Raw genomic sequence first — 25,016 nt, 5'->3', positions numbered from 1 at the left:
ATCGAAGGGAGTACAGTGATATAAACTCTGCAATACAATATGTACTCTGCCATTGTGTAATCAAGACTCAGTTCCAAATGTGTGACCTACTTGACAGCAGTGTAGGCCGGTGGAGTACGTCAACGAGAAAGGAGTGTCGCGGAGGCCGTGATGGTCTGAGGAGGCCAAGGTCGCGGACCTCGGGCTTGGAACATGCACAGGCACGTGATGGGGCCTCTTTGACACACGCCGGTGTCGGCAGGTGAGAGGTGTGGCCTGGTTGTGCAGGTGCGACCAAGACGGGTCAGAGGACCTGCGGCCTGGGGTGCAGCAGGTGCACATGATCGCAGGCACCGCCGCTCACGGCGTTGGCCTCGTGGAGGGCTGTTAGGCGCCGGCCTGGCAGAAATGAAATGAAATTACATTTTTTAGAGCGCAATGGCTACCCTGAGGCCTCCCAACGCTGCAGACGACAGCAGAGGACTGAGCAGTGAGAGTTACATACAGTTCCTAAAGACACGTTGGCCATTGCGGAAGAGAACCTCGCCCGGAGCAACGGGCTTTTTATTCACACCCCTACGCTGGCCTGGAGTACGCCGGGCCAGACCACTCCGCTCACGCTTACGGGGGGGGATGAAACAAGCTACATTTCCGCGATCTTCCCCACTGCCTGGGGTAACATGGTTGCGTCCACTGTTCTCTATACTCTAGACACCAGCAGTGAATGTCGACATGGGCATGTCTGTGGTCTGCATACTGCAGTCTGGCCAGCACATCCACACCACACTTGGCATTGTGTACATTCTCATTCGTGTGTCACTTGCCTCCTTCGCACATGCCTGGTTCCCACCTCTCCACACATTCTGCTGTTGTGTGGCTGAGGTGCCATGCTGTTGATGGCTTGTGTACATGGCTAACCAAGATTGCCACAGTAAGTTGTGCTGTCGTGTCTGGTAGGTGGGCATGTTGTTTGGCATGTTGTATGTGAGTTTGTGACATGTGCATTCTCAGAGTAGTGAGTTGCATGATTGTGGAGTTGAGTTGTGTGGTGTGTTTATTTGGTACTTACCAACAAGCAATGCATTCCCATAGGTGCCATCCTGAAAGCGCTGGTTGATGATGGACTGTCAGAAGATCTAGGAATCATCCACACTGCCTGGGCAGTTAGCGACGACGTTGGTGAAGAGTCCCCGGTGGTCCACTATTGCCTGCACATTGATGGAATGCGTGAGCTTTCTTATTGTGTGCAGTGTCGGCAGGGGGCACAAGTAGGACATGTGTGCAGTCAATTGCCCCCAACACATGCGGGAAGCCTGCTATGGCGTAGAAGCCTTACTTGGTCTCCAGCTGTTTCTGCGCAGTGTGGGGGAAGTAAAGGTACTGGGGTACCAAGCTGATGATGGCATACAAGACAGGTGTGAGGAACTTGGATAGGGCTGGCTGGGAGACTCCTCCAACTCTGGCAGTTGTTGGCTGGAAGGTACCAGAAGCCAACAAGTGCAGCACAGCCAGCAGCTTTGTCTGAGGTGGGATATTGGGTGTCCGCTGTGTTGGTACCGTCAGCCTGTGGGCAATGGTCAGGGTGCGGAGGATGGTTGTCCTTTTGAGCCTGTAGTGAGCAATGACATTCTCTGGTGTGAGGCTGGTGTGTTTTCTGAAGGTCCGCTGTTTTTGTCTGCGCTGCCTCTGTGGTAGTCGGGGGGTGGAAGGGGCCCGGGGGAGTGGCGGGCCTGGGGGTGGTGGCGGTGGGTGTTGTGGCCCTGTTGGGGCTCCGAGCTGCATGATGAGTAGCTCCATGGCATCTGTTGTTCTTCAGGTGTGGCTCTGGGCTGGGCTCCCTTTTATGGTGCAGGTTGTCGTCCAACTTTACACCAGGTAAGAGCAGGTGTTAAATCCTTGCTGCTAACGCACCTTATTGCCTGTTTTGTGATCTTATCGCCAATCTGGCTGGTCGTTGAGAATGCTGTGAAGTGGTGTTGTCGTGGGTTTTTGCACGGGAAGACCTACTCTGCATCTCATTAGCGTTAGTTGCCGGTGTCATCCATGGCGATATTTTCTGCGGCTGCTATCCCAGGGAAACTGGTGATGTGGGCTGTTAGCACCAGCTTGAGAATAGGGCGATACACTTATCGCCACTTTGGCTGCGATAAAGTGCTGATAACTCGGTGATAAGTCCTTGAGAATATGCCCCCCAATTTCTTATCTCTGAACTCGCAATCCTCCGCTGGGTTCTGTTGTGTTTCTCAGCTTTCTTGACCTCCCTGTCCTTCAAGCTCAAGCAGTACCCATGCTAATTGATCACCCAAAGGCCAGAGGTTATTCAAATCTTATCACTGTCAATTAAATTTCCACCTTAATGCAAACTTGCTTGTCCTAATAACAACATTTCTAGTGAATAATTATTTGCCAGTTCTTCAATAACTTATGGTGCAACAATGAACACGCTCTCGAATATTTAGCTATATGCCTAAGTTACTATATCAGACCAATTCCTCTTGAATCTAGCACCCGCCATCAAACAACACTGGTGTATCCTTTACATAAAAGGAAGGAGATGGGCAAATAATTTGATTGTACTGTGCAACTGGATAATGCTTGGCACTCGCTCCTATCTGCTGCTGGCCATGCTCCCATATCATACCTGGCAGCAATGCTTGCACCCCAGTGGCCTACATGCGGAAAGAAAGGTGGCTTTATTTTTCATCATGATATGATATGAAACTTATATCGCGCGCAGCTACTCCAGGGAGTATCCCGGTGCAGCACAAGATGAAAGCCAGAGAGAAAGCACGCTCCGTTTAATTAGAAAAACAGGTATTCAGCATCTTTTTAAACAGCCTGGGATCGCTTGTAGCGTGTAATTCTAGGGGGTGCTGATTACACGCCGCCGCTCCCAAAAAAGTAAGTGATCTGCCTCCAGCTCTCTGATGCGGGTCCTGGGGGTGCTTGCCAAAAGTTTACTGGTAGTTCAAAGTTGTCTTGGCGGGTTGTAGAAGCTAAATCTGGTACACAAGTATGTAGGTCATTTGCCATAAAGGGCTGCATAAACCAGCACCGAAGATTTAAATTTCACCCTCTCCCCAATTGGCAGCTAATGGAGATCCCGAAGATGCGGCCTGATGAGCGCCCTCCTTGGGAGATTGAGCAGGAGTCGAACTGCTGCATTCTGGATCACCTGAAGTTGGTCCAGGAGATATTCTGGAAGGTCTGCATACAGAGCATTGCCATAGTCGATACGGGACGTGATCAATGCTTGAATGACTGTTTTCTTAGCATGGAAGCATAAGAGAGGCAGAAAATTCTGTAGCAAACTCATGATTCCAAAGCAGGTTCCCACCAACCTATTAATTTGGGGCCCAAATGACAGTATGTTATCAAACCAAATTCCCAAATTTTTATCGGATCTCTTTGGGGATCCAGAGGGGGAGCATCATCTGGCCAAAAGGTTAGCCAGAACTGAGGAGGAAACTCCCCGATTTCAGTTTTATCCTCATTACATTTCAGTTGTGCTTTTGCTAGTGAGTGAAAGACTGGTAAGACAGGTTTTTACATGAGAACTTTCCAACTCTGGGGCATATTATCAAGAAATGGCGTTAAAATTATCCCCGCTTTAGCGGCAGAAAACTGCTGCTACAGCGGCGATAATGGGCTTGATAACATGCCCTTGAGAATTCCCATAGAAGCCCATGTTCTGGTGTCAACATGGGCTTCTATTGGAATTCTCTGCGGCATATTATCAAGCCCATTATCGCTGCTTTGGCGGCGGTTTTCTGCCGCTAAAGCGGAGATAATTTTAACGCCCTGCTTGATAATATGCCCCTCTGTTCCCTTATTTGAGGAGAAGAGCAACTGTGTGTCATTTGCATAGGAGATCACTTTTGCTCCTAATTTTTCTGCTAATTGGATTAGTGGGGGTAACATAAATATTCTAAAGAATAGGGCTCAATGCACAACCCTGAGGGAACTTTTTATCCACTTTTGAGGGCTTGCTGAACAGGAGAGAATCCAGATTTGTTGGCTTCTGTTTTCCAAGAAGAATTTTAACCAGCTCAAGGCTAGCCCTGTCACTCCTATCTCCTGAAGACAATCAAGGAGAAGGGCATGCAGGACCGTGTTGAATGCTGCTGACAGATCCAATAATACTAGTGCCGCTAAACACCCTGGGTCCAGGGTACCCCTAATAAATTCCGCTACCTGTACTAGAGGTGTTTCAGTGCTGTGCTGGGCCCTAAAGCCTGGTTGACTCGAGTGGAGACGCTCATCGATCTCCACATACTTCGGCAGTTGTCCATTTACCTGCTTCTCAAGTACCTTAGAATAAGCTGTCAGTAGGGAAATGGGCCTGTAGTTAGATGGGGCAGCTGAATCTGCTGTAGGGTTTTTTAACAGGGTAGAATCATTGCCCGTTTGTAAACTCTAGGAACCGTAGCTTTTTCTGGGGATAAATTAAGAATTTTATTGACCAGTGGATTGATAACCTTCGCCGGAGGAGCTAGCAGTGTCGGGGGGCAGGGGTCGGTCAGAGATCCTGATTTTAAGGTTTTGAGAGCCGTAAGAGAATTCTCCAAAGAGATGGCTTCGAGGGAGTTTAGGATTCTACTTCAATAGCCGGTTTTCTGCCAACTCCTAGGCTTAGCTGAATACATTGGACCTTGGATGCAAAAAAAACAGCCAGTTCTTCACCCATTTGTCTGAGGCCTTGTTGGAGCGAGTACAGGCCGATGTGGTCATAAAACTCTGAACTATCGTAAAAATCTCTTTTGAATTATTTCCTGATTTCCCAATGCCCATGGTCAACCCTTACTGTTGCCAGACACTCTGTACTGTTTTTTTTAATATTAAGATAGAGATAAAATTACACAGATAAGCAGGACTGTGGGTAAACTGAGAGCCTGCTGTTTGTATTCCTACTGGGACACAAAACAGAACAGAGGCAAGAACGAATTCAGCGCATGCGGCCTACGCAGGAAAAGTTCACAAATGACGTGGCAGCCTACTGACATCTCTGTAATGGCCTGCGCACTACACCCCTCACAGGGTGCCACTGAGCTGCATGAAATTTACAGGTGATTCAACTAAAAGTTGCTGGAACGTCATAGATGGGGTCTTGGTAATTTATACAATTCAAGTGGCATGGCGGGGACTTTTGCATGACGAAATATTGCTCACTTTCAACTCTGAACATTTGCAGACTAAGTAGTGGATTCGTTTGATCTGTAGGGAACCAGGCTGTGTAAACCCTGGCGAGTGGTATGTGGGTGGATGAAATTGTTAGATGTGGCAGGCACTTACATGCCCTGCAGGCTTTATAGTCACGGTACGTAAGAGAAAAATGTCTGTGCCACATCCGTTGCTAAGGCATGGATGACAAACCCGAAGGAAAAATACGAGTTACTCTACGAAGTTTGCTTTAAAAATGTTACATATTGTTTTTTTGGAAAGGGTAGCGAGCGGAAGTGTTTCATTAGTTGAACACTCAATATACAGACTTTTGAAGCGATCGTAGTTATACAAAAGGTCTTATTTAACAACTGTTTGGCTTGGAAGTCCACGTGAGGCATTTAATCTGGGTTAATTTTGCTGAAGTCTGACAGCAGATCAAGCATTCTAGCTCAAAACTTTTAGGACAAAGAAATGGTGCACGTGGGAGAGAGTAATGTTTCTCTCACCAGGGGGGCCAGCACTGGAGACAGGAGAATGCTTCTGCGCTTTTGTTCATAAAAAAGCACTTTTAATTTCAACAAAAGTAAGGCAAAATGCTTTCGATTTAAGAAAAGCAAATCCTTCATATAATACTGAGCAGTCGCCAAGATTTACAAAAATGCCCCCCTTCCTATCCAAAGTCGGTAATCCCACTCCCAGGAGGGAGACCTACTTTGCTAAATACGGTAATTAAATTTGGGTTCAGGGGTCAAACATGTCATAGAAAATATTATTTGCCTGAAATTTTGTGAAAAACAAAGGAGTCTATAAAATGTCATTCTTTTAAAGAATAATAATTGTTGTTTACCAATTTCAAATCTACCAAACCCGTGAAAACCCTCGAAGGAAAAGTCATAAAACAACCACACAAACAGGAACAATACTTTCTGCTCTCCAAGCAGCCACCAATCTACTGTTGTTAGTAGCATATGCAGTGTACTGTACTGCCCCGGTTGTCCTCTCATTAATTAACCCTTCAGCTTCACCGCCATTCTATGTAATCCTTCAGCTACCTATGGTCTTGTGCACCATGCCATTACTATCTACAGTGCATCAGGAAGATACAGTTCTTCAGAAATGAAATAGAAATACAAAATGCAGATGTAAGTGGGCAGCTCAACGTGCAACTGGACACACCATGTACAGGCAAAGTCCAGAGGAGGATCCATGGGGAAATTCCATTCACTGTAAACCTGGTGTGTTGGAGAAAATTTTACCAGTCCAGTCACCTCTGGATTAGCACTAACTATAGAAATAGGAGGGTTTTTCATTACCGCCCAATCTTAAATCAAAGTTGTTCTCTCATATGCACATTATCCACCCAGGTCAATCTACACTGCTCGGTCTGTCAATGCCAACCAACATTGTCCTGGCCACGTCTACATGTGCTTGTGCGTACACTTCATCGTTGCTGTCAGTCAAGCTGGATATATGATTGACACCATTAAATAGGAATGAGACACCTGCATTCAGATCCAACAGCTTTGTCGCAACAGCCTACAACTCTATCTTCAAGTTTTGACCCCTTGTTGAGGAAATCTTGATGCACTGCATGCACACTTGTGAAATCACCTGTAAATCAATACATTAATAAGGAAGAAGCAGCACTTTTTTGCATTAGATATTAGAGAAAAGTGTGTGGGAGTAGCCCTAACACAGACCAGACTGCAATGTGAATCCCCTACTTGCCCTGCACCTCCACTGGCGAGTTTACCTGGGATGGAAGGTCAGGTGATGTTTATGCAGTTTCATAAGTCTAGTTAGATTTCCCTGTTTCTCATGGTCAGTTGGAGATGGCACATTGCAAGAAATGTTGTTAAAAATTTCTTACGACTTTATGTGGTCTACTATACTCTGAAACGAGGTATTACTTGCCATGCCACTTGTATGAGAGTGTGCATAGTCATAGTGAGCACTCACGCTGTGCGATCTTCAGTTTCGATTTTCATTCTAAATCCACAACAGCCTGCTCTTTAGCAGAAGGATCAATTATTGCAGCAGTAAGAAACATTTCTTGGAGAGATTGAATATGGATTCTCCAAAGAAAAATACAGCCTTTTCTATGCCTTTTGTGGGGGGAGGGGGGGTTAAACTGTTTGGGAACAGACAACGAAGTGACAATGGATTATGTCAACAGACAGGGAGGGCTAAGATCTTTCTCCCTGATTTTGGAAGTGATGAAGATGGGAACTTGGGCAGAGAAGTGTCTCCTAACTCTATTGGCCAGCGATATCAAGGGAAAGGGCAATGCTCACGCAGACTTACTGAGCAGGAACACTGTAAAATCTAGGGACCTGTGTTTGACTCCAGTAGTGTTCAGAGGGGTAGGCCACAGATTTGGGGAACCTTGAATGGATCTTTTTGTTTCTCAGGAAAACAGTCAAGGAGCGAAGCTCTATGTACAATTTCTAACACCAGGGACCTAGGAGTGAATGCTTTGTCTATTTAATGTCCTCCTCTGCTTCTCTATGATTTCCCTCCATGTGCTGCTGTTGAAAATCCAGAGTGAGGCAGTAGATGCAATAGTAGTGATACTATTCTGAGTGAGATCTTGGTTTCCTCTTCTTATTCTCATGGCTTTATCCCCTCCCTGGAGGATACATCACTCTCATTTTCCTCTTCCAAATCATGGGTTCCTTCCTCTCCCTTGGCTGGCATTGTCGTTTTGGAAGTTGAGAGCGTTGGGGTTAAAAATAAAGGAGTTTCTGAGCACATAGTAGTAGCTATTCAGTGATCTAGACCTCCTTTTAAAGTTAAGGGATATTCTAGACATTGGAAATATAGTTTTTGCTGTGTTTTTTTTTATATTCACTGGGTACTTCGATTCATGTTTAATGGTTTTAAAAAGGGTTTGACAGTATACACCTTAAAAACAAATTAGAGCCATTTGAGAATGTTGGAGATGTTTTTTTCAGTAAATGAAAATCTTGGATTTAGACTCCTAATGAGTATTGCTTTATCTGGAATGTTCTCTGTCCTTTCTTCCCATCCTTGAGACTTACCATTAGTTTATCAGTTCCCAAGTCTTTACAAGAGTTTCCTTTTGAACCTCTTACATCTATTGAATTCATACTAGACATTAAAAGTTGTTTTCCTTGTAGCGACAACATTGGCAGGAATAATTGCTCAACAAGGAGTCTTGCTATACAACATGCCAGGTCTGAGAATATTGAAGGATGTTATTGTGTTAAAGACTAATTACCCCCAGGTCCCTTATGTCCTCGTCCCATTCATTACAAAGTGGAGATATTCATCTCCAGACAGAAAAAAAGAAAAGAGGAATGCTGGGACCCTAAGCCTAGCCCCTCCCACCGGGAGTACATAAGCAGTACTTACCCAGCATCCCGTCTGTTCTTTTTTTCTGTCTATCGACAGAATTGAGATGGGGATGCTGTTGCTGCTCCTGCTGGGCTTGAGTGGCTTTTGTTTCTTGGATTTTCCCCCGTCCAGCTGCCTGTCTGTGTGGTCGGGGTGTCTGGTGCTCTGCCACCTGGCCTGCTGGGCTTGCTGGGAGGCTGGGTTTGGCCGGTCCGGCTCTGCCATGCTGATGATGGACTGCGGGCCCTTTGTGGCTTGTGTGCCGGCCTCCCGGGTGCTTCCGGGTTGCTGGGCTCGTCTTCCTGGGGCCTGGCCGGGTGGAAGACGTGCCGTTTTGCCAGGTTCCCCTGCCTTTCTGGTTTTCCCGTCCTGGCGGCGGTTTGTGCAGGTGCCTTGGGCTGGCTGTGGCTGGAAGGGGGGGCCTTGTCTCTCTCTCCGCCCTCCCCGGGTATGTCCCGCATGGCGGTTTTCTTCTTTCTTTATGTTCGCTCTGCATTCAGTCACAACACCATGAACATACAAAGGTCAGGGATTTTGGCTGGGGGTTGGAGTCTTTGCCACGCTTGGTGTGCTGTTGTGCTCCGTTTCCTTACTCCTGGGAAGCAGGGCGTTTCTCTCTCCGCTCTGCCCGACATGCAGTCTTGGTCATGGGCTATACGTTTGTTTTCGGCACTTGTTCCAGGGGTTGGTGCCTATTTGCCTCCCTCTGCCTCTCTTAGTTGCCTGCGGTGCACAGCGGTTTCCTTGGGCTCGCTGTGGCGAATGCCTTAGGGCCGCTGCCTGTTCCGGCTGGGGGTTGTTCGGCTGTCCATCCACGGTCTGGGGGCGGTGTGCGCGGCTGACGCTGGTAAGCCGGCCTCCCGGGTCCTTCTGCTGGCCGGCCCGTGTTGCTGTCTTGTTATTTTCCAGTCCTGGGTTTGTGCAGCGCCGTGGATTGTCTGCGGCTGGGGTTGGAGGGGCCTTGTTCCTGTCTCCACCCCCCTCCGGGTAAGTCCCGCATGGAGTAGTCCGCGCCTTTTTTGCTGGTGCGTGCTGCCTTCTCCGTTCCTGCATGACGTCCTGTTTTTTTTTGTTGGTATTCCTGTCTTCCCTTTTTCTTTACATGGGGGGCTGGCTGGCCTGGTGCTCCTGTGGTTTCTGGGGCCCGCCTCCGGTCATGCCACCCTGACCGTGTCTGCTGCCATCTGTCCTCTGCTGTTGGACTGGGTCAGGCCTTGTTCGTACCTGTTGGGGCCTGAGAATGCCTGGTCCTGTGGGTTTTTGCTGGGTTACATATTTGCTTCGGCATCGGCTCACTGTCCTGTGTTGCGGGGGGGGGGGCTAGCTTGCTCCTCCTGGGCCTGCCATGTTTGCTGGTGCCTTTCCCTGGTGCTCCTGCTTTAGCCGCTTCTTGGGCCTCCGTGCAGACTGCTCTGTACCTCCAGATCTCGTCTGTTCTGTGCAGTTTATCTGGGATAGGCCTGGTTAGTGCCTGGATGGGATGCTGCCTGGGAATGCCTGGTGCTGTAGGGCGGTTCCTGCGGTGTGCCTAGGACGCCGCTGGCTCACATTTGGCTCTGCATGTTTGAGTACTGTGGGTTCTGTGCGGTTGTCTCCCCTACGGCCTTCTTGGTCGCGATCGGTTGTTCCTGGCTCGTGTCGTGTTTTGGCTAGGCTCGGGGTCCCTCGGGCCATGTCCGGGTCCCTCCTTACAGTGGCTTCTGCCTCCTGTGCCCGGTCTGTCCTTCTGGTCCTGGTCTTTTGCTGTGTTTCTTTGTCACGCTGGGGTTCTGGCTTTCCAGTATGGGGCTTTGGTGGCCTAGGGTAGGGCCTTGTTCCTGTTTCTGGCTCCCCGTGGGGGGGGGGGCTGTTTCCCCTGTGTGCTGTTGCTGGCTTCCTGCTTTCAGAGTACGACCGTTCCTTGCTGGGGGCTCCTGCTCTCGTCTGCTCTCAGGGGTTGTGCGGGGTCTGGCCTGGTTCATGCCTGGTTGGGTGTCCGTCTGGGGATTCCCGGTGCTGTGGGCTTCCGTCTGGCCTCTTCTGTTTTGTCTCTTGTGCTGCCACTGTGGGTTCCTGGTTTGTCCTCCTGGGTGACCTGGTTCCTCGTACTGTTGCTTTCCTGGGCTATCCTGTGCAGTGTTTTCTCTTGGGAGTTGTTTCCCTGGGGGTCTACCTGGTTTTACGGGGGCTGTGTTCTCTAGCCCCTCTGTGTCTGGTTATGGGCTGCGTCTTTACTGCCCTGTCCGCCTGGTTGCTGGGTGTGCCTGGCTCTTGCTGGGGTGGGCGGGTTTTGCCCTTTGTGACCTGGGCCTCCCCTTTCCGTCTGCCGTGGTCTTCTGCCTGGGCGGTTGTTCCTGTCTCCCAGGCATGCCCTTCCCTTTTCTGGGGCCCGCTCTCCTTGTCCGCAGTGCTATTTCTCAGTAGAAAGTCTTGTGCCTTTGGTGGCATGGGCTCTAGCAGGACAGGTGTTCGACTCCTGCCATTGCTCTCAGCTTCTCCTAAGGTGGCTGGATTTCACCTTGTGCTTTTGTAAGCTGTGTCTGTCTTTCTGTGCTGGGCCGTGGTGTTTGTTGACCTGGGCAGTCTGCTGGGCTTCCGTCATGGCAGCTTTTGCCTTCCAGGTTGGGCTGGCTTTGGGGGTTCGTTTCACCCACTCGGGGGTCAGAGGTTTTGGGCCGTTGGCTCTGTTCCGCCCCTTCTGGACCTGTGCGGGTTCTGGTTTGTTGGTCCCGGGTCTTTGCTGGCCTGCCTGTTGTTTGGTCAGCTGTATCTCTGTTCTCTTTGGGGCATCACTAGCAGGGTTCCTCTTCTACCCTGGTCTTTGTGGCCTTGGGGTTTGCCTTGCCTGCCCCTGTTGCTCTGGGGTTTCCTGTCGGTCCCTGATTCAGTTGGGGACTTGTACCTTGTGGGGCGTTTGGCCTCCTGCGGTTCTGGTCTCTTTCTTTTTCCCTGTCCTTTTTGGTTTGGTTGGGGTTTGGCTGTCTGGTCCTCTTGGTGTTCTGTCGGTGACTGGTTCTGTTGGGTTGTCGGCCTGCTCCTTTCTGGCTCTGTGGGCCTTGTGGAGTAGAGTCCCTGGGGTTGTGTTCTTCTTTCCCCGGCTTTCTCGTGTGTGCCTTTGCCTTTGCTGGCTCTTGGATGGTTCCTGGGCTCTCCCAGTAGCTCTGCCTCCCTGTCAGGGTGGTTGGTGGTGGTCATTCGGCTGCTCTGGTGGTTGTTGCTGGCCGGTCTTTCCCGGGGCCTGGTCCTCCTCTGTAGGGTTTTGGGGGCTTTGTCCTCTGAGCTCTCTGGGAGCCTGGTCGTTCTGCTTGGGGAGGGGTGGCTGGTGCCTGGCTGGTGCTTCCTTCCTTCTGGGTTTGGTTTGGCCCCCTTTCACCCTTCGTGCTTTGTGCTTCGTCGGCTGTGGGGCTTTCCTTTCTTCCCTTTGGGGCTGTTTGTATGTCCCATTGTCAGTCGGGGCTTCCCTTCTTTCTTGTTGGGGCTGGTTCTTTGTCTGGGCTGCTGCGGGGTCTTGTGTGTCTGCCTGGTGATGCTGGGCTTGTTGTCCTTTTATTGTCCGGTGCGCCCCTTGGGCGTGTCCTGTTGGGGCTTCTTCTCTGGTCCGCTGCGGTCCGGGGTGTTGGTTTCTTTGGCACCTAGTTCCCTTCTGAGGCTTTGCCTTTGAGGTCTCTTTGGGGTGCCTCCTTTTTGGCTTCTTTTTGTTCTGGTCGCCCTTTTGACGTGCTCTGCTCCGTTTGGCGGGTTGGGGTTTCCCTTGGATGGCCTGGATCCTCTGTTTCCTGTTTCTCTGGTTGGCTGCCTCCTTGCTGTCGCCTTCGGATTTCCTTGGTCCCAGTTTCCGGTCCTTGGTTGTTTCCCTGCTGGCCTGTTCTGGCTTCCTGGCCGGTTGAGTCTCTGGGGGTCTTCTTCTTTCTGTGGCCTCCTCGCTGTCCTTTTGTTGTGGGCGGCCTCTGTTGGGGTTTTTTTTGGTGTGTTCTTCCCCTTACTTGTTCGCGGGGGGGGGCTCCTGGTTTGGGCTGTCTGCCCTCTGTTGTTCGTCTCCCATTTCTTTGGGGGGTACGGCCCTGCTTTGATGGGGTGCTTTCCTGTCTGAATGCTCTGCCTGTTGTTTCCTGCAGTTCTCCCTTTTGCTTCTCTTGGGTTGCTGCCTTTGGTGTTGTTTCCTGGGTGTGCTTGGGGGTTTGGAAGGCCGGGTTTTCTGGTTTGGTATTCTCCACTTTGTAATGAATGGGACGAGGACATAAGGACCTGTGGGTAATGCTCTATTACTTACCGGTAATCTTCATTACTCCGGGTCCCGTTGTCCTCGTCCCATTCCTACGCCCCTCCCTCTCAGCCGGCGGCCTTCTTGTATGGGCTTGGTTGTTCAGATGGGATGCTGGGTAGTACTGCTTATGTACTCCCGGTGGGAGGGGCTAGGCTTAGGGTCCCAGCATTCCTCTTTTCTATTTTTTCTGTCCCACTTTGTAATGAATGGGATGAGGACAACGGCACCCGGAGTAATGAAGATTACCGGTAAGTAATAGAGCATTCTAAATATCTTTCCAAAATTGCTTGTCTACTTCAAATAAACAGGATTTTTTTATTTGTTCTTTTTCCCTACTCATTCTTAAGATGAAGTTTTGTTGCCTTACTTGGATGTAAATTGTGGAACTTGAAATTATCTGCAACCTACTAATCAGTCAGAATAACTTTATTTCACTAACACAAAGTAGGCATAAAGAGTATACTGCAGCTAAAAAAAACATTTCACAGCATTTCCCAGCATTACAATAAGGTTAAGGTGTATGAAAAATATAAAAAATGATTGCATTAAAATATAAATTCATAATTATTTACACAGTACAATAAAATCAATTCATTGTTCGGCTATAATTTTAGCAGATTGTACGTTTCTTTTTTAAGGCAGATAACAAAAAGAACGCCAAAGAAAAACAGGTGAAAGTGTCAGGTAATAATTGCAGGTAATAAAGGGCTACACGACACTGTTTGAAGTTCATTTTACGCATAATGGGAATAATGAATCGTTTCCTTTCATCACAATAAAATTTACAGAAGAACAAAATATTTATATCATTCTGTACAGATCGCTGATCACAGGAACAGAATGGGAGGTCAGAAGCAATATAAATGTTACGGGGAGAGCCCAACATAAGAGAAATATGACTTGAACGAAATCTCACCAGGATGTACCGGTGCTGTAAATTAGTGGCGAAGGATAGGTATATTGTATTTTTGTCCATTTGCATTATACTCGGAGAAGCCAAGTATGTTTTTACTGTCCACAGATTAATGTTTTTAGTCTCCCTTCTTATCTGTCTATTAGAAAGCAATTGCGCTTTTAGGTCATTTTTAGAGATAGAACAACAAGTAGTAGGAACCAAAAAGAGACGATGTAGCCCAACTGCTTTCAATGTGGTTTCAACATAAGTTAACCAAGTAATGTTACCTACCCCATCTAATTTCAGAACATCCTTTATAATGTCTCTTGTTAAGGCAAGGGTCTCCTTTTGCCATAATGAGTGCCACATTCGAATCGGTGCCACAGCAATTTTGTCTGTAATGTAGGATGCTCTCAATTCCATGTGGCACTTATAGTTGGCACATGACTTTGGTAAAGAAAGGACCCTTTTTAAAAAATTCTCTTCAATAGTCTGTAGTTTTGAACAATCTCTCATTCCCCAAACAGCTGCTCCATAGGTGGCAGCAGAGACAGTCTTAGCTTGATACACTGTTTTTATTACATCTATTGGTTTTAAGGCAATTTTTTAAATAAATTTGGTTAGTGCCCCAATATTCTTTTCCATCTGGGACCCTCTATTAACAATCATCTTTTGCCAATTAGCTTGGGGGTCAAGCATAATCCCTAGATAGTTAAAAGAATCGACAACTCCCAGTTTTTCCCCTTCAGTAATAATTTGCAGACGATTTCGCTGCTTAGTACCTGCTACTAAAATAAAAGACTTTGAATAATTAACTTTCATATCAAGATTATTCATAAATTGCGTATATTCCAGGACTAGGCGGCGCAGTGCATTACTAGTACGAGCTAAAAACACAGCGTCGTTCGCATATAATAAAATTGGGACCTGTACTGAATTAATATAAGGGACATCCGGAGTGGAACCTAACAGTGCAGATTCTACACCGTTGGTATAGAGTGCAAATAAAAAGGGGGCAAGAACCGGGTTTTCTGCTTTGGTATTCTCCACTTTGTAATGGGACGAGGACATAAGGACCTGGGGGTAATGCTCTATGACTTACCGGTAATCTTCATTACTCCGGGTCCCGTTGTCCTCGTCCCATTCCTACGCCCCTCCCTCCCGGCCGGCCGGCCGGCCGGCCTTCCTGAATGGGCTCGGTTGTTCAGACGGGATGCTGGGTAAGTACTGCTTATGTCCTCCCGGTGGGAGGGGCTAGGCTTAGGGTCCCAGCATCCTCTTTTCTTTTTTTTCTGTCGGGAGATGAATATCTCCACTTTATAATGAATGGGACGAGGACAGTGGGACCCGAAGTAATGAAGATTACCAGTAAGTAATAGAGCATTCTAAATATCTTTCCAAAATTGCTTCTCTACTTCAAATAAACAGGATTTTTTTATTTGTTCTTTTTCCCTACTCATTCTCAAGATGAAATTGTGTTGCATTACTTGGATGTAAATTGTGGAACTTGAAATTATCTGGAACCTACTAATGATTTCAGGAAATCTGATCATTTGTTTATTACTTTAGTGGTTCATATCAAGGTGATAATCCTTCCGAGAGTTCGCTAAGCAGATGGATTAGAGAAACAATTGCTACTGCAGCAGCTAAGGATTCGCTACCCGATAAAATCTTTGGTAGATCAACCATGAGTAGTGTGGCTTCTTGGGTCAAATTCAATAGAAGAGAAGACACATGGGCTACTCCACACACTTATCGAAAACATTCTAGAATTAAGGTATGGCAATAGTTGGTGAACGTTTTCAGACAGTGTATTGAAATCAGTGATGTCTTAGTTAACTGATTGACAATTATTTATGATAATCTATTATTGTGTTTCTTTTGCCTTGACCTTGTTTTTCACTATAAAAGGGTTTTGATGTGAGCATAATAGTCATATTTCTTGTATGGATATTAATTATTTTTCGGTCAGTAGAGCTTTTATATTTCTCACACGTAACTGGGGCAAGGATATAGGGATAAAGCGCAGTTTACTTATCTGTAATCTTCATTATCCTTATCCCTAAAATCCTGATCACAGTCATTAAGATTACAGGCAAGTAACTGGGGCAATGCCAAGGCTAGGCCACATTCACGGGCATTATCCTGTTCTAACAACGTGTTCCTTTCATCTTGTTTGTAGTGGTAGTCAATTGATGAAAACTAAAGTTTTGCAATAGGCTGGTGCCAAGAGGCTGCATGCTTCCTCTTGTCATGCTTTATGAAGGTACAGTCTGCCTCTTGTGTGTGGGAATGCACCGGATGTGAGGCCAGGAGCGGGTTGTCTAAGGCCGCCTAAATCCAGCGGAACATAACAACTACTTGCCTCCCTTTATCCTTAAGGCTGTGTTTATTTTTCACAAACAGGACACACCATCCATTACATGAGATATGATTGCATGTGACAAGACTGTTTGATCTTGTGAATAGGGGAATGCAGTAGGAACTCTCCAGGAAGGTGCAGGCAGCTAAACAAGCAGGAAAGTGAACCTCTGAGGCTGCAGTGCGGATGAGGTGAAAACCAACTTTCTCCTGATGATATGGCACACAGGCTGGCTGGGAGAAGATCAATTTAGGGACTGGTTAACCATATTTAAAATAGGCTTAACAGCAATGCGTTTTACTCATTGGTGTAATGCAAAATGATGGCCCCGTCCTGCTGAATGTGATGAGGGGCCCCTGAGTCCCCCGTATCTCACAGATATTTGTTGGCCTTGGGCTAAATGGGGTTCCACCGAAAAGTTGGGAGTCCTCTGAAGAGCTGAGACCCCCCTACACTGCAGGGGGTGCAGAGTCTGCGTAACACCTCTGGTTTTACATAGAATAACGTTATTAGAATAGTAGAAAATGAGAGTGCGCGGCGCGGCGATTCAAGATGGCCGCCGGGTGACGAGCTCCGTGAGAACGAAGCCGATCCGAGCGTGAAGGCTGCTCATATATGCACCGGAGCTCTGCTTCCAGGATGGAATTGTCAATGAGAAACTGCAGAGACTGATTTGGCAAGTTTTTTTGACCAAAATGCGGTCTTTTTGTCTTTTTAATTGCGCATTTTCTGCTACCCTCAGATGGCGGCCGCCATTTTGCTTTTTCTACAGCGTTTTTTTTCTGCGTTACTGCTGCCACTGAGTTCTTTGACCAGCTCCCTGTTGTTTTTCAACGGTGTTACTATGGTTGCTGCGTTGGTTTATAGTATGTCATCTTTTTGCGCAAAAAATCGTCAGTGGTGAGACTCCTTTGCTGCCTCTGTGGATTCCTTGGATTATATTCTTGTAAAAGAAGCCAGGTCTGTTTACCTCAAGAATCGTCCCCAGCCTTCTTCAATTTTATGACATACCCCCATCTTTTGGGGTCAATTTTGGCTGTTGGTATTGCTGGCTCCTTTTTCTTTTGCCACTTTCTTCGCCTTTTTCTTCAGTTGCGCTTTCAGCGCCCCAGTGTCCTTCGCTGTGTTGTGTCCTGACACTTCCATCTTCGGCTGCGCTTCCTCTTGCTATTGACTAACCAACATCCTGCCTGCATTCCTCCATTTGTTATTTGTGTCATTGTTGGTTGTGATACCATCAATATGGAGGGTGCACACTCAACTAAACCTCATGGTGGCTCGGCTGGGGGTAGGAAGGACTCAGGTAACCCTTCTGTCAAGCGTACTAAAAAAGACCCGCCTTCCCCAAATAAATCTCCGCTGCCTCTCACTCTTGAAGACATCATGGAGGAGTTACGCCGTATTCGTCCTTTTATGACAGACACTGTTGCTACGCTTCAGAGGTTAGATGAAAAATGGTCTAGTTTGGACACGAGACTTTCTGAGGTGGAACAGAAGATCAGTGACGCCCAGGATGTTGTTACTAAGGTGGACGCTCTTACCAAAGAGGTTGGCCAGCTCAAGAAGGTTGCGGAGGATTTGGAAAATCGCAATAGGCGCAACAACCTGCGCATTTATGGTATTCCGGAAGGTTCGGAAGGGTCGGACATGATCCAATTCTTAAAGTCCCAGGTTCTTCAAATTGTTGGTCTCCCGAAATCCTCTGACTTCAACATACAACGAGCTCATCGTCTGGGACCTAGGAATACATCTTCTGCATCTAAACCTCGGGGAATTATTGCATATTTCCTCCTTTATTCAGACCTTATGTCCATCCTCCAGGCTGCTAAGCAGCACAAGCAAATGATTTGGTCGGGGCACAAGGTCTTCTTCACTCAGGACGTCTCCAAGCCTACGGCCTCCCGTCGCAAGGAATTTTTGGACCTCAGACGTGCTTTGAGAGCTATGAATGCACGCTATGGTCTAATTCACCCTTGTTTTTTCAAAGTGACTTATAAGGAGAGAACTTTTAGTTTTGAAGATCCTGCTGATTTGCGGAAGTTTATACATACTCACAAGGGAGAGCTTATGGAATTGAGCAAACCTTAGTTGTATTTCTTTTTTGTGGTATTTGACCACTGTGTTTGTCTTAAAGTTGTTCTGTTATAAGTCATGTAGTTTGTGCGCTTCTTTTGCTCACTCCTGGTTTTGCCTCTTGTTTTGCAGGATTTCCCTCTGTAGTGTTCTTGTCAAGGTCGTCCTCTGTCCCATCCTGCCGTATACAGTGTTTATCCCCTCCCGTTGCTGTTCCTTTCTCTAGATGTTTGGTAAGTTCCTTCACTTGTCTTATTCGAGACTACCAGTTCTAGCTTTATATTTTATAGTCTTGTGTCTTTCAGTTTTTTTATTTATTTATTTATTTTTTTATTTATCTGGTGAGTAGACTGTTTAGTAGTCTGTTCTCGTATGAGCTCCTCTCGATGCGGCTGTCTTGTTCTTCGTCGCCCCCCTCTCACAGTAATGTTTTTTGTTCAACCGTTTTTTGTGGCTAAAGTCTGCTGGCTTTTTGTCACCCTCCTTTGGATGCCTTCTGGGGGTTTATGTACCCCTGTACCCTCCTCTTCATCCTTCCCCTTTTCCTCTTCGCTTCTTCCCCCTTTTTGCTGCGTATTCTCCCTTTCCTCACTCCTTTTTATCCCTGTCATCTCTACTCTTTTGGCAACCTCTTCTCTTTTTGATACACTCCACATTTTCTTTTTTTCTTTTTCCAATCATAGTATTCCTTTGTCTGTTTTCTCTTTTATATTTACGTCACTTCATTTGTGGTGGTTACTTGCTTTAATTTCTCCGTTTCGTGCTATCTCTACAGTGTCCTACTTATTTAACTTCCACTTTCAGTCTGCTTTTCATTCTATACCCTGTCTTAACTTTCACTCTTTCTTCTGCTTATCTTTACTTTATTTCCAAAAATGAATGGTCTTCGTGTTATTTCTTGGAATGTTAAAGGCATTCGCAACCCTGTCAAAAAACAACGTGTACTATCTCATTTAGCAAGATTGAAATGTCATGTTGCACTGTTACAAGAAACCCACCTTAATTCTCAAGATTTGTCTTCACTGCGCAGACAATGGGTTTGGGAGGCGTTCTGTTCCCCAGCAGTCAATAGTAAAAATGGTGTTCTTATTTTGTTCCATAAGTCATTATCTGTTCAGTTGCACAGTGAGCTCCATGATACGTGTGGTAGATGGCTTTTTTTAGATGTTACTGTTAACAATACGCAATTTTCCTTTTGTAATGTTTATGGTCCTAACGGTGTTGATTTATCCTTTTGGAGGGATTTCTTGAAGCTTCTTTCCTCTCACGCAAGTGATAATCTGGTGGTGGGTGGTGACTGTAACCAACTAATGGATCCATTTTTAGATCGTAAATCACATACCAGATATGTTCCCAATAAGATGCAAAAGTCCTTTTTTAATGCTATTTCCTCTAGAGGCCTTATTGATTCATGGAGACTTTCTCATCCAGACACTTTAGAATTCTCCTTCTTTTCTCCAGTACACTCCTCACATTCCCATATAGATTATCTTTTTCTCACACAGCATTTACTCCAATTTATGACTAACTCGGAAATTGGCTCAATTCTTATATCTGATCACGCCCCGGTGATTATTGATATGGACTTTCCCTCACCTTCTCCCATTTCCAAACGTTGGCGCTTCAATAATTCGCTCCTCCTAGATTCACAGTTTGGTGAGCAATTTATTTCTTTTGCAAAGGAATTTTTTATAAATAATCTCCATTCCACTCCTCATTTTCACTTTATTTGGGATTCCTTCAAAGCTGCTGCTAGAGGTTTTATTATTGCTTTTGTCTCTCGGAAAAGGAAAACGGCTTTAGCAAAGTCGACCCAAATTCTTAAACAAATTAAGGACCTGGAGCATCTCTATTTTACCACCAGTTCCTCAGACTCACTCTCTTCCCTCATCAAAGCAAAAATGCAATATAATAAACACTCTTGGGACTCTGCTTGTAATAATCTTCTCAATTTTCATTCCAAAATGTACGGGGGACGCAATAAGGCTGGTAAGTCTCTTGCTACTTATCTTAAAATTAAAAAACAAAAGTCTAAAATAATAACTATTACTGACTCTCACGGGACTCCTCAGTATACTGATGATAAAATTCTTGATTGTTTTGTTCAATATTACTCCACACTTTATACGCCCGAATCCGCTCCCTCGCCTTCTCAAATTGACTCCTTCTTTCACTCTCTCCCCAAGGCCTCGGATAGCTTTGCGGATCTTTCCTCCTTGGACGCTCCCCTCTCAGAAAAAGAATTACTTAATGCTATTACTCTTCTTCCCAAAGATAAAACTCCGGGCCCAGTTTTACGGTTCGTTTTTATCTCCATTTTAAGGACATCCTGCTACCTCATTTGTTTTCTTTGATTAACTCCTTTGTTGCTCAGGGAGAGTCCCAGGGTTCTTTCACTCAGGCTATGTTATGCTTAATCCCTAAAAAAGATAAAGACCCCTCCCTTTGCAAAAACTATCGACCAATTTCTTTAATAAATACTGATTGTAAAATTTACGCTAAAGTTTTGGCCTCTCGTATTAATAAAGTTATTCCTGATTTCACTAACATTTATCAATCCGGGTTTGTTAAAGGTAGATCCATTACTGACAATTCGAGAACTTTTCTTAACATTATTCATCTGGCCTCAAAGATGGATTCTCCAATCGCTGCCATTACTTTAGATGCTGAGAAAGCGTTCGATAGAGTCTGTTGGGATTTTATGTTTGGTGCTTTGCGGTGGCATGGCTTTAGTCCTACCATCATTCATTATGTTAAATTATTGTATTCTGCTCCCTCTACTTCCATTTGGGTTAACGGGTCCCAATCCCCTTATTTTTATTTGCATAGAGGCACTAGACAAGGTTGTCCTCTCTCTCCTCTTCTTTTTATTCTTGCGTTAGAACCCTTTTTGGAAAAAATTCGTCGTTCACCATCCTATACAGGTTTCATATTTCGCAACATTGACATTAAGTTTACGGCCTATGCAGATGACATTTTGCTTTACATTTCTAACCCATCTACTTCTTTACCCTCACTCTTTTCCTTGTTACAAGAATATTCTTTGGTTTCTGGATATAAGCTCAATATAGATAAGTCTGAGGTTCTACCACTTAACAAATTTTGCCTTCCTCATATGTTTCAGGGTTCAGGCTTTGAATGGAACTCTGGTAATATTAAATGTTTAGGAATTCTTTATGCTAGCACTATTAGAGATACTATTAAGCTTAATCAGAAGGATATAGTTATAAAGCTCTCTTCTCTTATAGAACGCTGGTCCCCCCTTTTCTTGTCCTGGTGGGGGAGGCTGGCCACCATTAAAATGATGCTTCTTCCCATTGTCAACTTTTACCTTTCAATGCTTCCAATTTCCCTTCCATTCTATTTTTTTAAAACCATAAACCGTATTTTTACCTCATTTTTGTGGAATAAACGTAAGGCGAGGATTTCTCTCTCCCGTCTTCAGCAACCCAAAAATTTGGGTGGAGTTAACTTCCCTAACATTACTCGATTTCACTCGGCTTTTACTTTGAAACAAATCTGGCCCTTTCTATCTGACCTGTCTGACCCCCCTATAACAGCCTGGAGCGCTATAGAACTTGCGCAGCTTTCGCCCTTCTCATTTGTCGCGGCTGCTCGGCTGTCTCATCCTCCGCAACGTTTTCTCACTCCTATCTTCAGACACTCTAAAGCACTTGCCCTTTCTGTCTTCCGCTCTTCCCTCTCGCAGTTGGAATTTCACTCCCTAACCCCAATTTGGTATAACAAATTCGTTAAGGTTAATCATAAAGCGCTTTTTTGGAAAGAATGGATTGATAAAGGCATTATTACTTTTGACTCTTTACTCAGCAATAATTCCCTGTGTGACTTCTCAGACATTCGTGCCTCTTTTCACCTCTCCAACGCTCACTCTTCTCAGTATCCCCTGCTTAAAAACTCTTTAGATCTCTTTATCTCTCATGGTGCTTCACTCTCCACTGCGGACTCAACCACTTTCCCTTTACCAGACTTCTCTATTCCGCTTAAAGCTGCTGCTATCTACAAATTGCTCTCCCTTTCTCCTGCCGAAAGAACCAAGTCTAAACTTGAACTTTCCTGGGAAATGGATCTAGCTCAAGAGTTTTCCCTTCAGGTTTGGAACTCCTTATGGTTAAAATTGCACACTGCTTCGCGTTCTGCAAGCACCACTCAGACTTTGTATTTTTTTTACAACAAACTTTTTTTTACCCCCTCTGATTTGTTTCGTTTCAAACTGACTGATTCTAAAAAATGTTGGTCCTGTCCCTCTGACAACAGTGACTTTTTTCATATGTTCTTTCACTGTCCGATGGTTAAATCCCTCTGGTCCCGTATTTGGTCTAAATTGAACGAAATCCTAGCCACTAACCACACTTTTGAGATTGTCCATATCTTTCTGGGTGGTATTGCTCCTATATGGAATGTTTCTAGCAATGTACGCAAATTTATAGATTTGTATATAGCCATTTCTCTACAGATAATCACGACTAACTGGAAAGATACTTCTAAGATCTCATACAATGCATGGTGGAACCTATTGTGTCATCATCACCGGCTGGATCGTGCTTTTGCCACCACTGCTCCTCTTTTGATCAAAAAAGACTTGTTATGGTTGCCATTAACTAATTTTCTCTCCCAATCTGCCCCTTAAACAGTTGTTTTATTGCTTTTTTTTTTCTCTTCCTTGGTCATTGTTCTCATACTGTTTCTTTTACTTTATATTTGCATTTATTAACTTACGGTAATTATATGATGCTTATTCTGTACATTGTTTGCATTTCCCCCCTCCCCTCCCTTTCTTTCTCCTTTCCTCTCTTTTCTACCCTCCCTGCCCTTTAATCAAAACCTTTTAAAATGCTTTTTCACTAAGTATATTCCCTATTTTTGTATTGGCATTTGCCAAATTGTATGATTTGAATTTTATTATTGTACTATTGCATTGCCTTTGTTTTTCTCTGTACTGATGTTCTACTTGGTTTATGATGCTTAATAAAGCTTTCTAAACTCAAAAGAATAGTAGAAAATAAATAATTCTACAATTACCTATAACTTTAAAAACTTTGCAGCCTCCCACACTGGTGTATTTACCACCATGTGCCTTTATGCACAACCCGCTTATTAACATAGCTCACACCACTACCATGCACGAAAAGACATACAAAATAATAAAAGAGGCTATTATACTTTGATTTAAAAAAAAATTTAAAAAATTGTCTTGGAGCTTAAGATTGTTCTGACCAGCGCTTCCATCATATGAAAAAAAACAACAACTTTTTCTACTATTCACATAGTCCATCCTTCTACAACTGACACAAATATATTCTTAAATGCTGAATAGAAATACATCAGCTCAAGAGAAAATAACAATCAATTTAAGTCTCCACACTGCCTTCGGCCATGAATAATGAATCTATATTATTTATCTCTCCAACACTGATGGTGAAACGTTTGATACCAAGAGGAGGAAAAAATGGAGATCTACAAATTCGATTTGTTAACGTATTTTGAGTAATTGTTGCTTTAAAGTTGTAAAAAGTGGATCCAAAGAATAATAAACAAAGCAAAATTTCAGCAAGAGAGAGAAGAAAAACCAAGAGAGAAGAAACAGAGGAAGAAGGGGAAAGAAAGACAGGGGGAAAAGAACAAAGAAGAACAAGAACAAAACAAAAAAGAGAATAGGTAAATACGTGAAGGAAAAACAGAGATGAAAGAAAAAGAATGAAAGAAAGATGCCAACAAAGAAGATGAGAATTGTAGAAAACATTACGAAAGATCGAAAGAGTAGGAAAGAAAGAACAAAAGCAAGACAAAATTAAAGCAGATAGAGAAAGAGAGCTAGGGAAGTTTACAAGCCTGGAGTTACAAGCACTGTCAGCTCGACTAGCTGGGGTTTGAATTAAAATGTGATCTTCTCTATCCAAGTGGAGGTCTGAATAGTTTTACCTTTTGTTGTGCTCCTGTTTCTTTGTTGTGGAAGGACTTGCGCCGTTTCCGCATGACGAGGCTTCACCAGGCTCCCCTCACTGCAGGTTCTCAGAATCTTTTCACTCGATGGTGGTTTCCTGGGTTTGCTGGGAGAGCCATATTTCTTCGAGGCAGTCAGTTTTGATGCTGCACAAGCTGACGATGCGGGCCTGGCCAAGCGCGAGGGCTTGGACATGTTACGGATATGCTCTCTGACAGGACTGGGAGCCTGCACTCTCTTGCAGCCCTTTCCGCAGATTTGGGGCGGCCTCAGACTTCAGTGAGAGCGCCCCATCGCCAGCGTGATCCTTTTCAAACCAGCTTCCTGTGGTCACGGAGAGAGCTCGTCTGACTCGACGACTCAGGAATGTAGGTATGTGCTGAGGTAAAACTTGGGATGGTCCTTCTGTGGCAGCTCGTGAACCAAACAGCCAGACCAGATGCCATGCGCGTGCAGAGGTATTTCTGCTGGCATGCACAGACTAGACACTGGGCATCATTACGGGTGAGCAAGAATTTCAGCCTGCCCCATCTATTCAGGTAAAGTCGAGAAAACCGTTCAGACGTTTCCCTTCTGCCTATTTCCACGTTTGCAATTTGGAGAAAAAAGCTCACGGCATCCATGCTTTTCTTGAAAAAAAAAAGGCAATTAAAATAATTTACGTATATCAATATTCAGTTCACGACAAGAATATTTATTTTCCTGCACTTGAGCGTGACGGCATGTGAAATGAAGGTACAAATTAAAATGTAGACTTCGTTTCCGCTTTTGACAGTTCTCCACATCTGATACTAACAGGTCCGCGTAAAAAGGTTTCCTCACGTCAATTGCAATTAAGCATTAAAATATTGCAAATAACGCAAGAAAGACAGTGCAGTAAGACAGGGCAACAACATATGTAGTTGTATGCGAGATAGAAACACACGCATATTTTATTTGAAAAACTGGAAGTCGAAATGTAAAAAAAATACAGTAGCAGTAC

The 25,016-nt window shown here is 45.2% G+C and overlaps 1 protein-coding gene across 6 annotated transcripts in view; it reads right to left on the bottom strand.

Moving 5' to 3' along the window:
* The window catches only part of KIAA1217 (KIAA1217 ortholog), a 1,240,780-nt gene extending 1,216,536 nt beyond the window's left edge, over window positions 1-24,244 (bottom strand). For all 6 annotated transcript variants that reach the window (XM_085631670.1, XM_085631677.1, XM_085631672.1 and 3 more), the window contains exon 1: window positions 24,013-24,244. In XM_085631670.1, coding sequence (XP_085487796.1) covers window positions 24,013-24,229 — 217 coding nt within the window. In that variant the 5' untranslated portion in view covers window positions 24,230-24,244. The remainder of the gene's footprint in view (window positions 1-24,012) is intronic.
* Between the last annotated feature and the right edge of the window lie 772 nt (window positions 24,245-25,016).

This window comes from Triturus cristatus, chromosome 10 (genome assembly GCF_964204655.1).
Source record: "Triturus cristatus chromosome 10, aTriCri1.1, whole genome shotgun sequence".
NCBI lineage: Eukaryota > Metazoa > Chordata > Amphibia > Caudata > Salamandridae > Triturus > Triturus cristatus.
The sequence above is the reverse complement of the archived record's forward strand: the minus strand, read 5'-3'. Positions and strand labels throughout refer to the sequence as shown.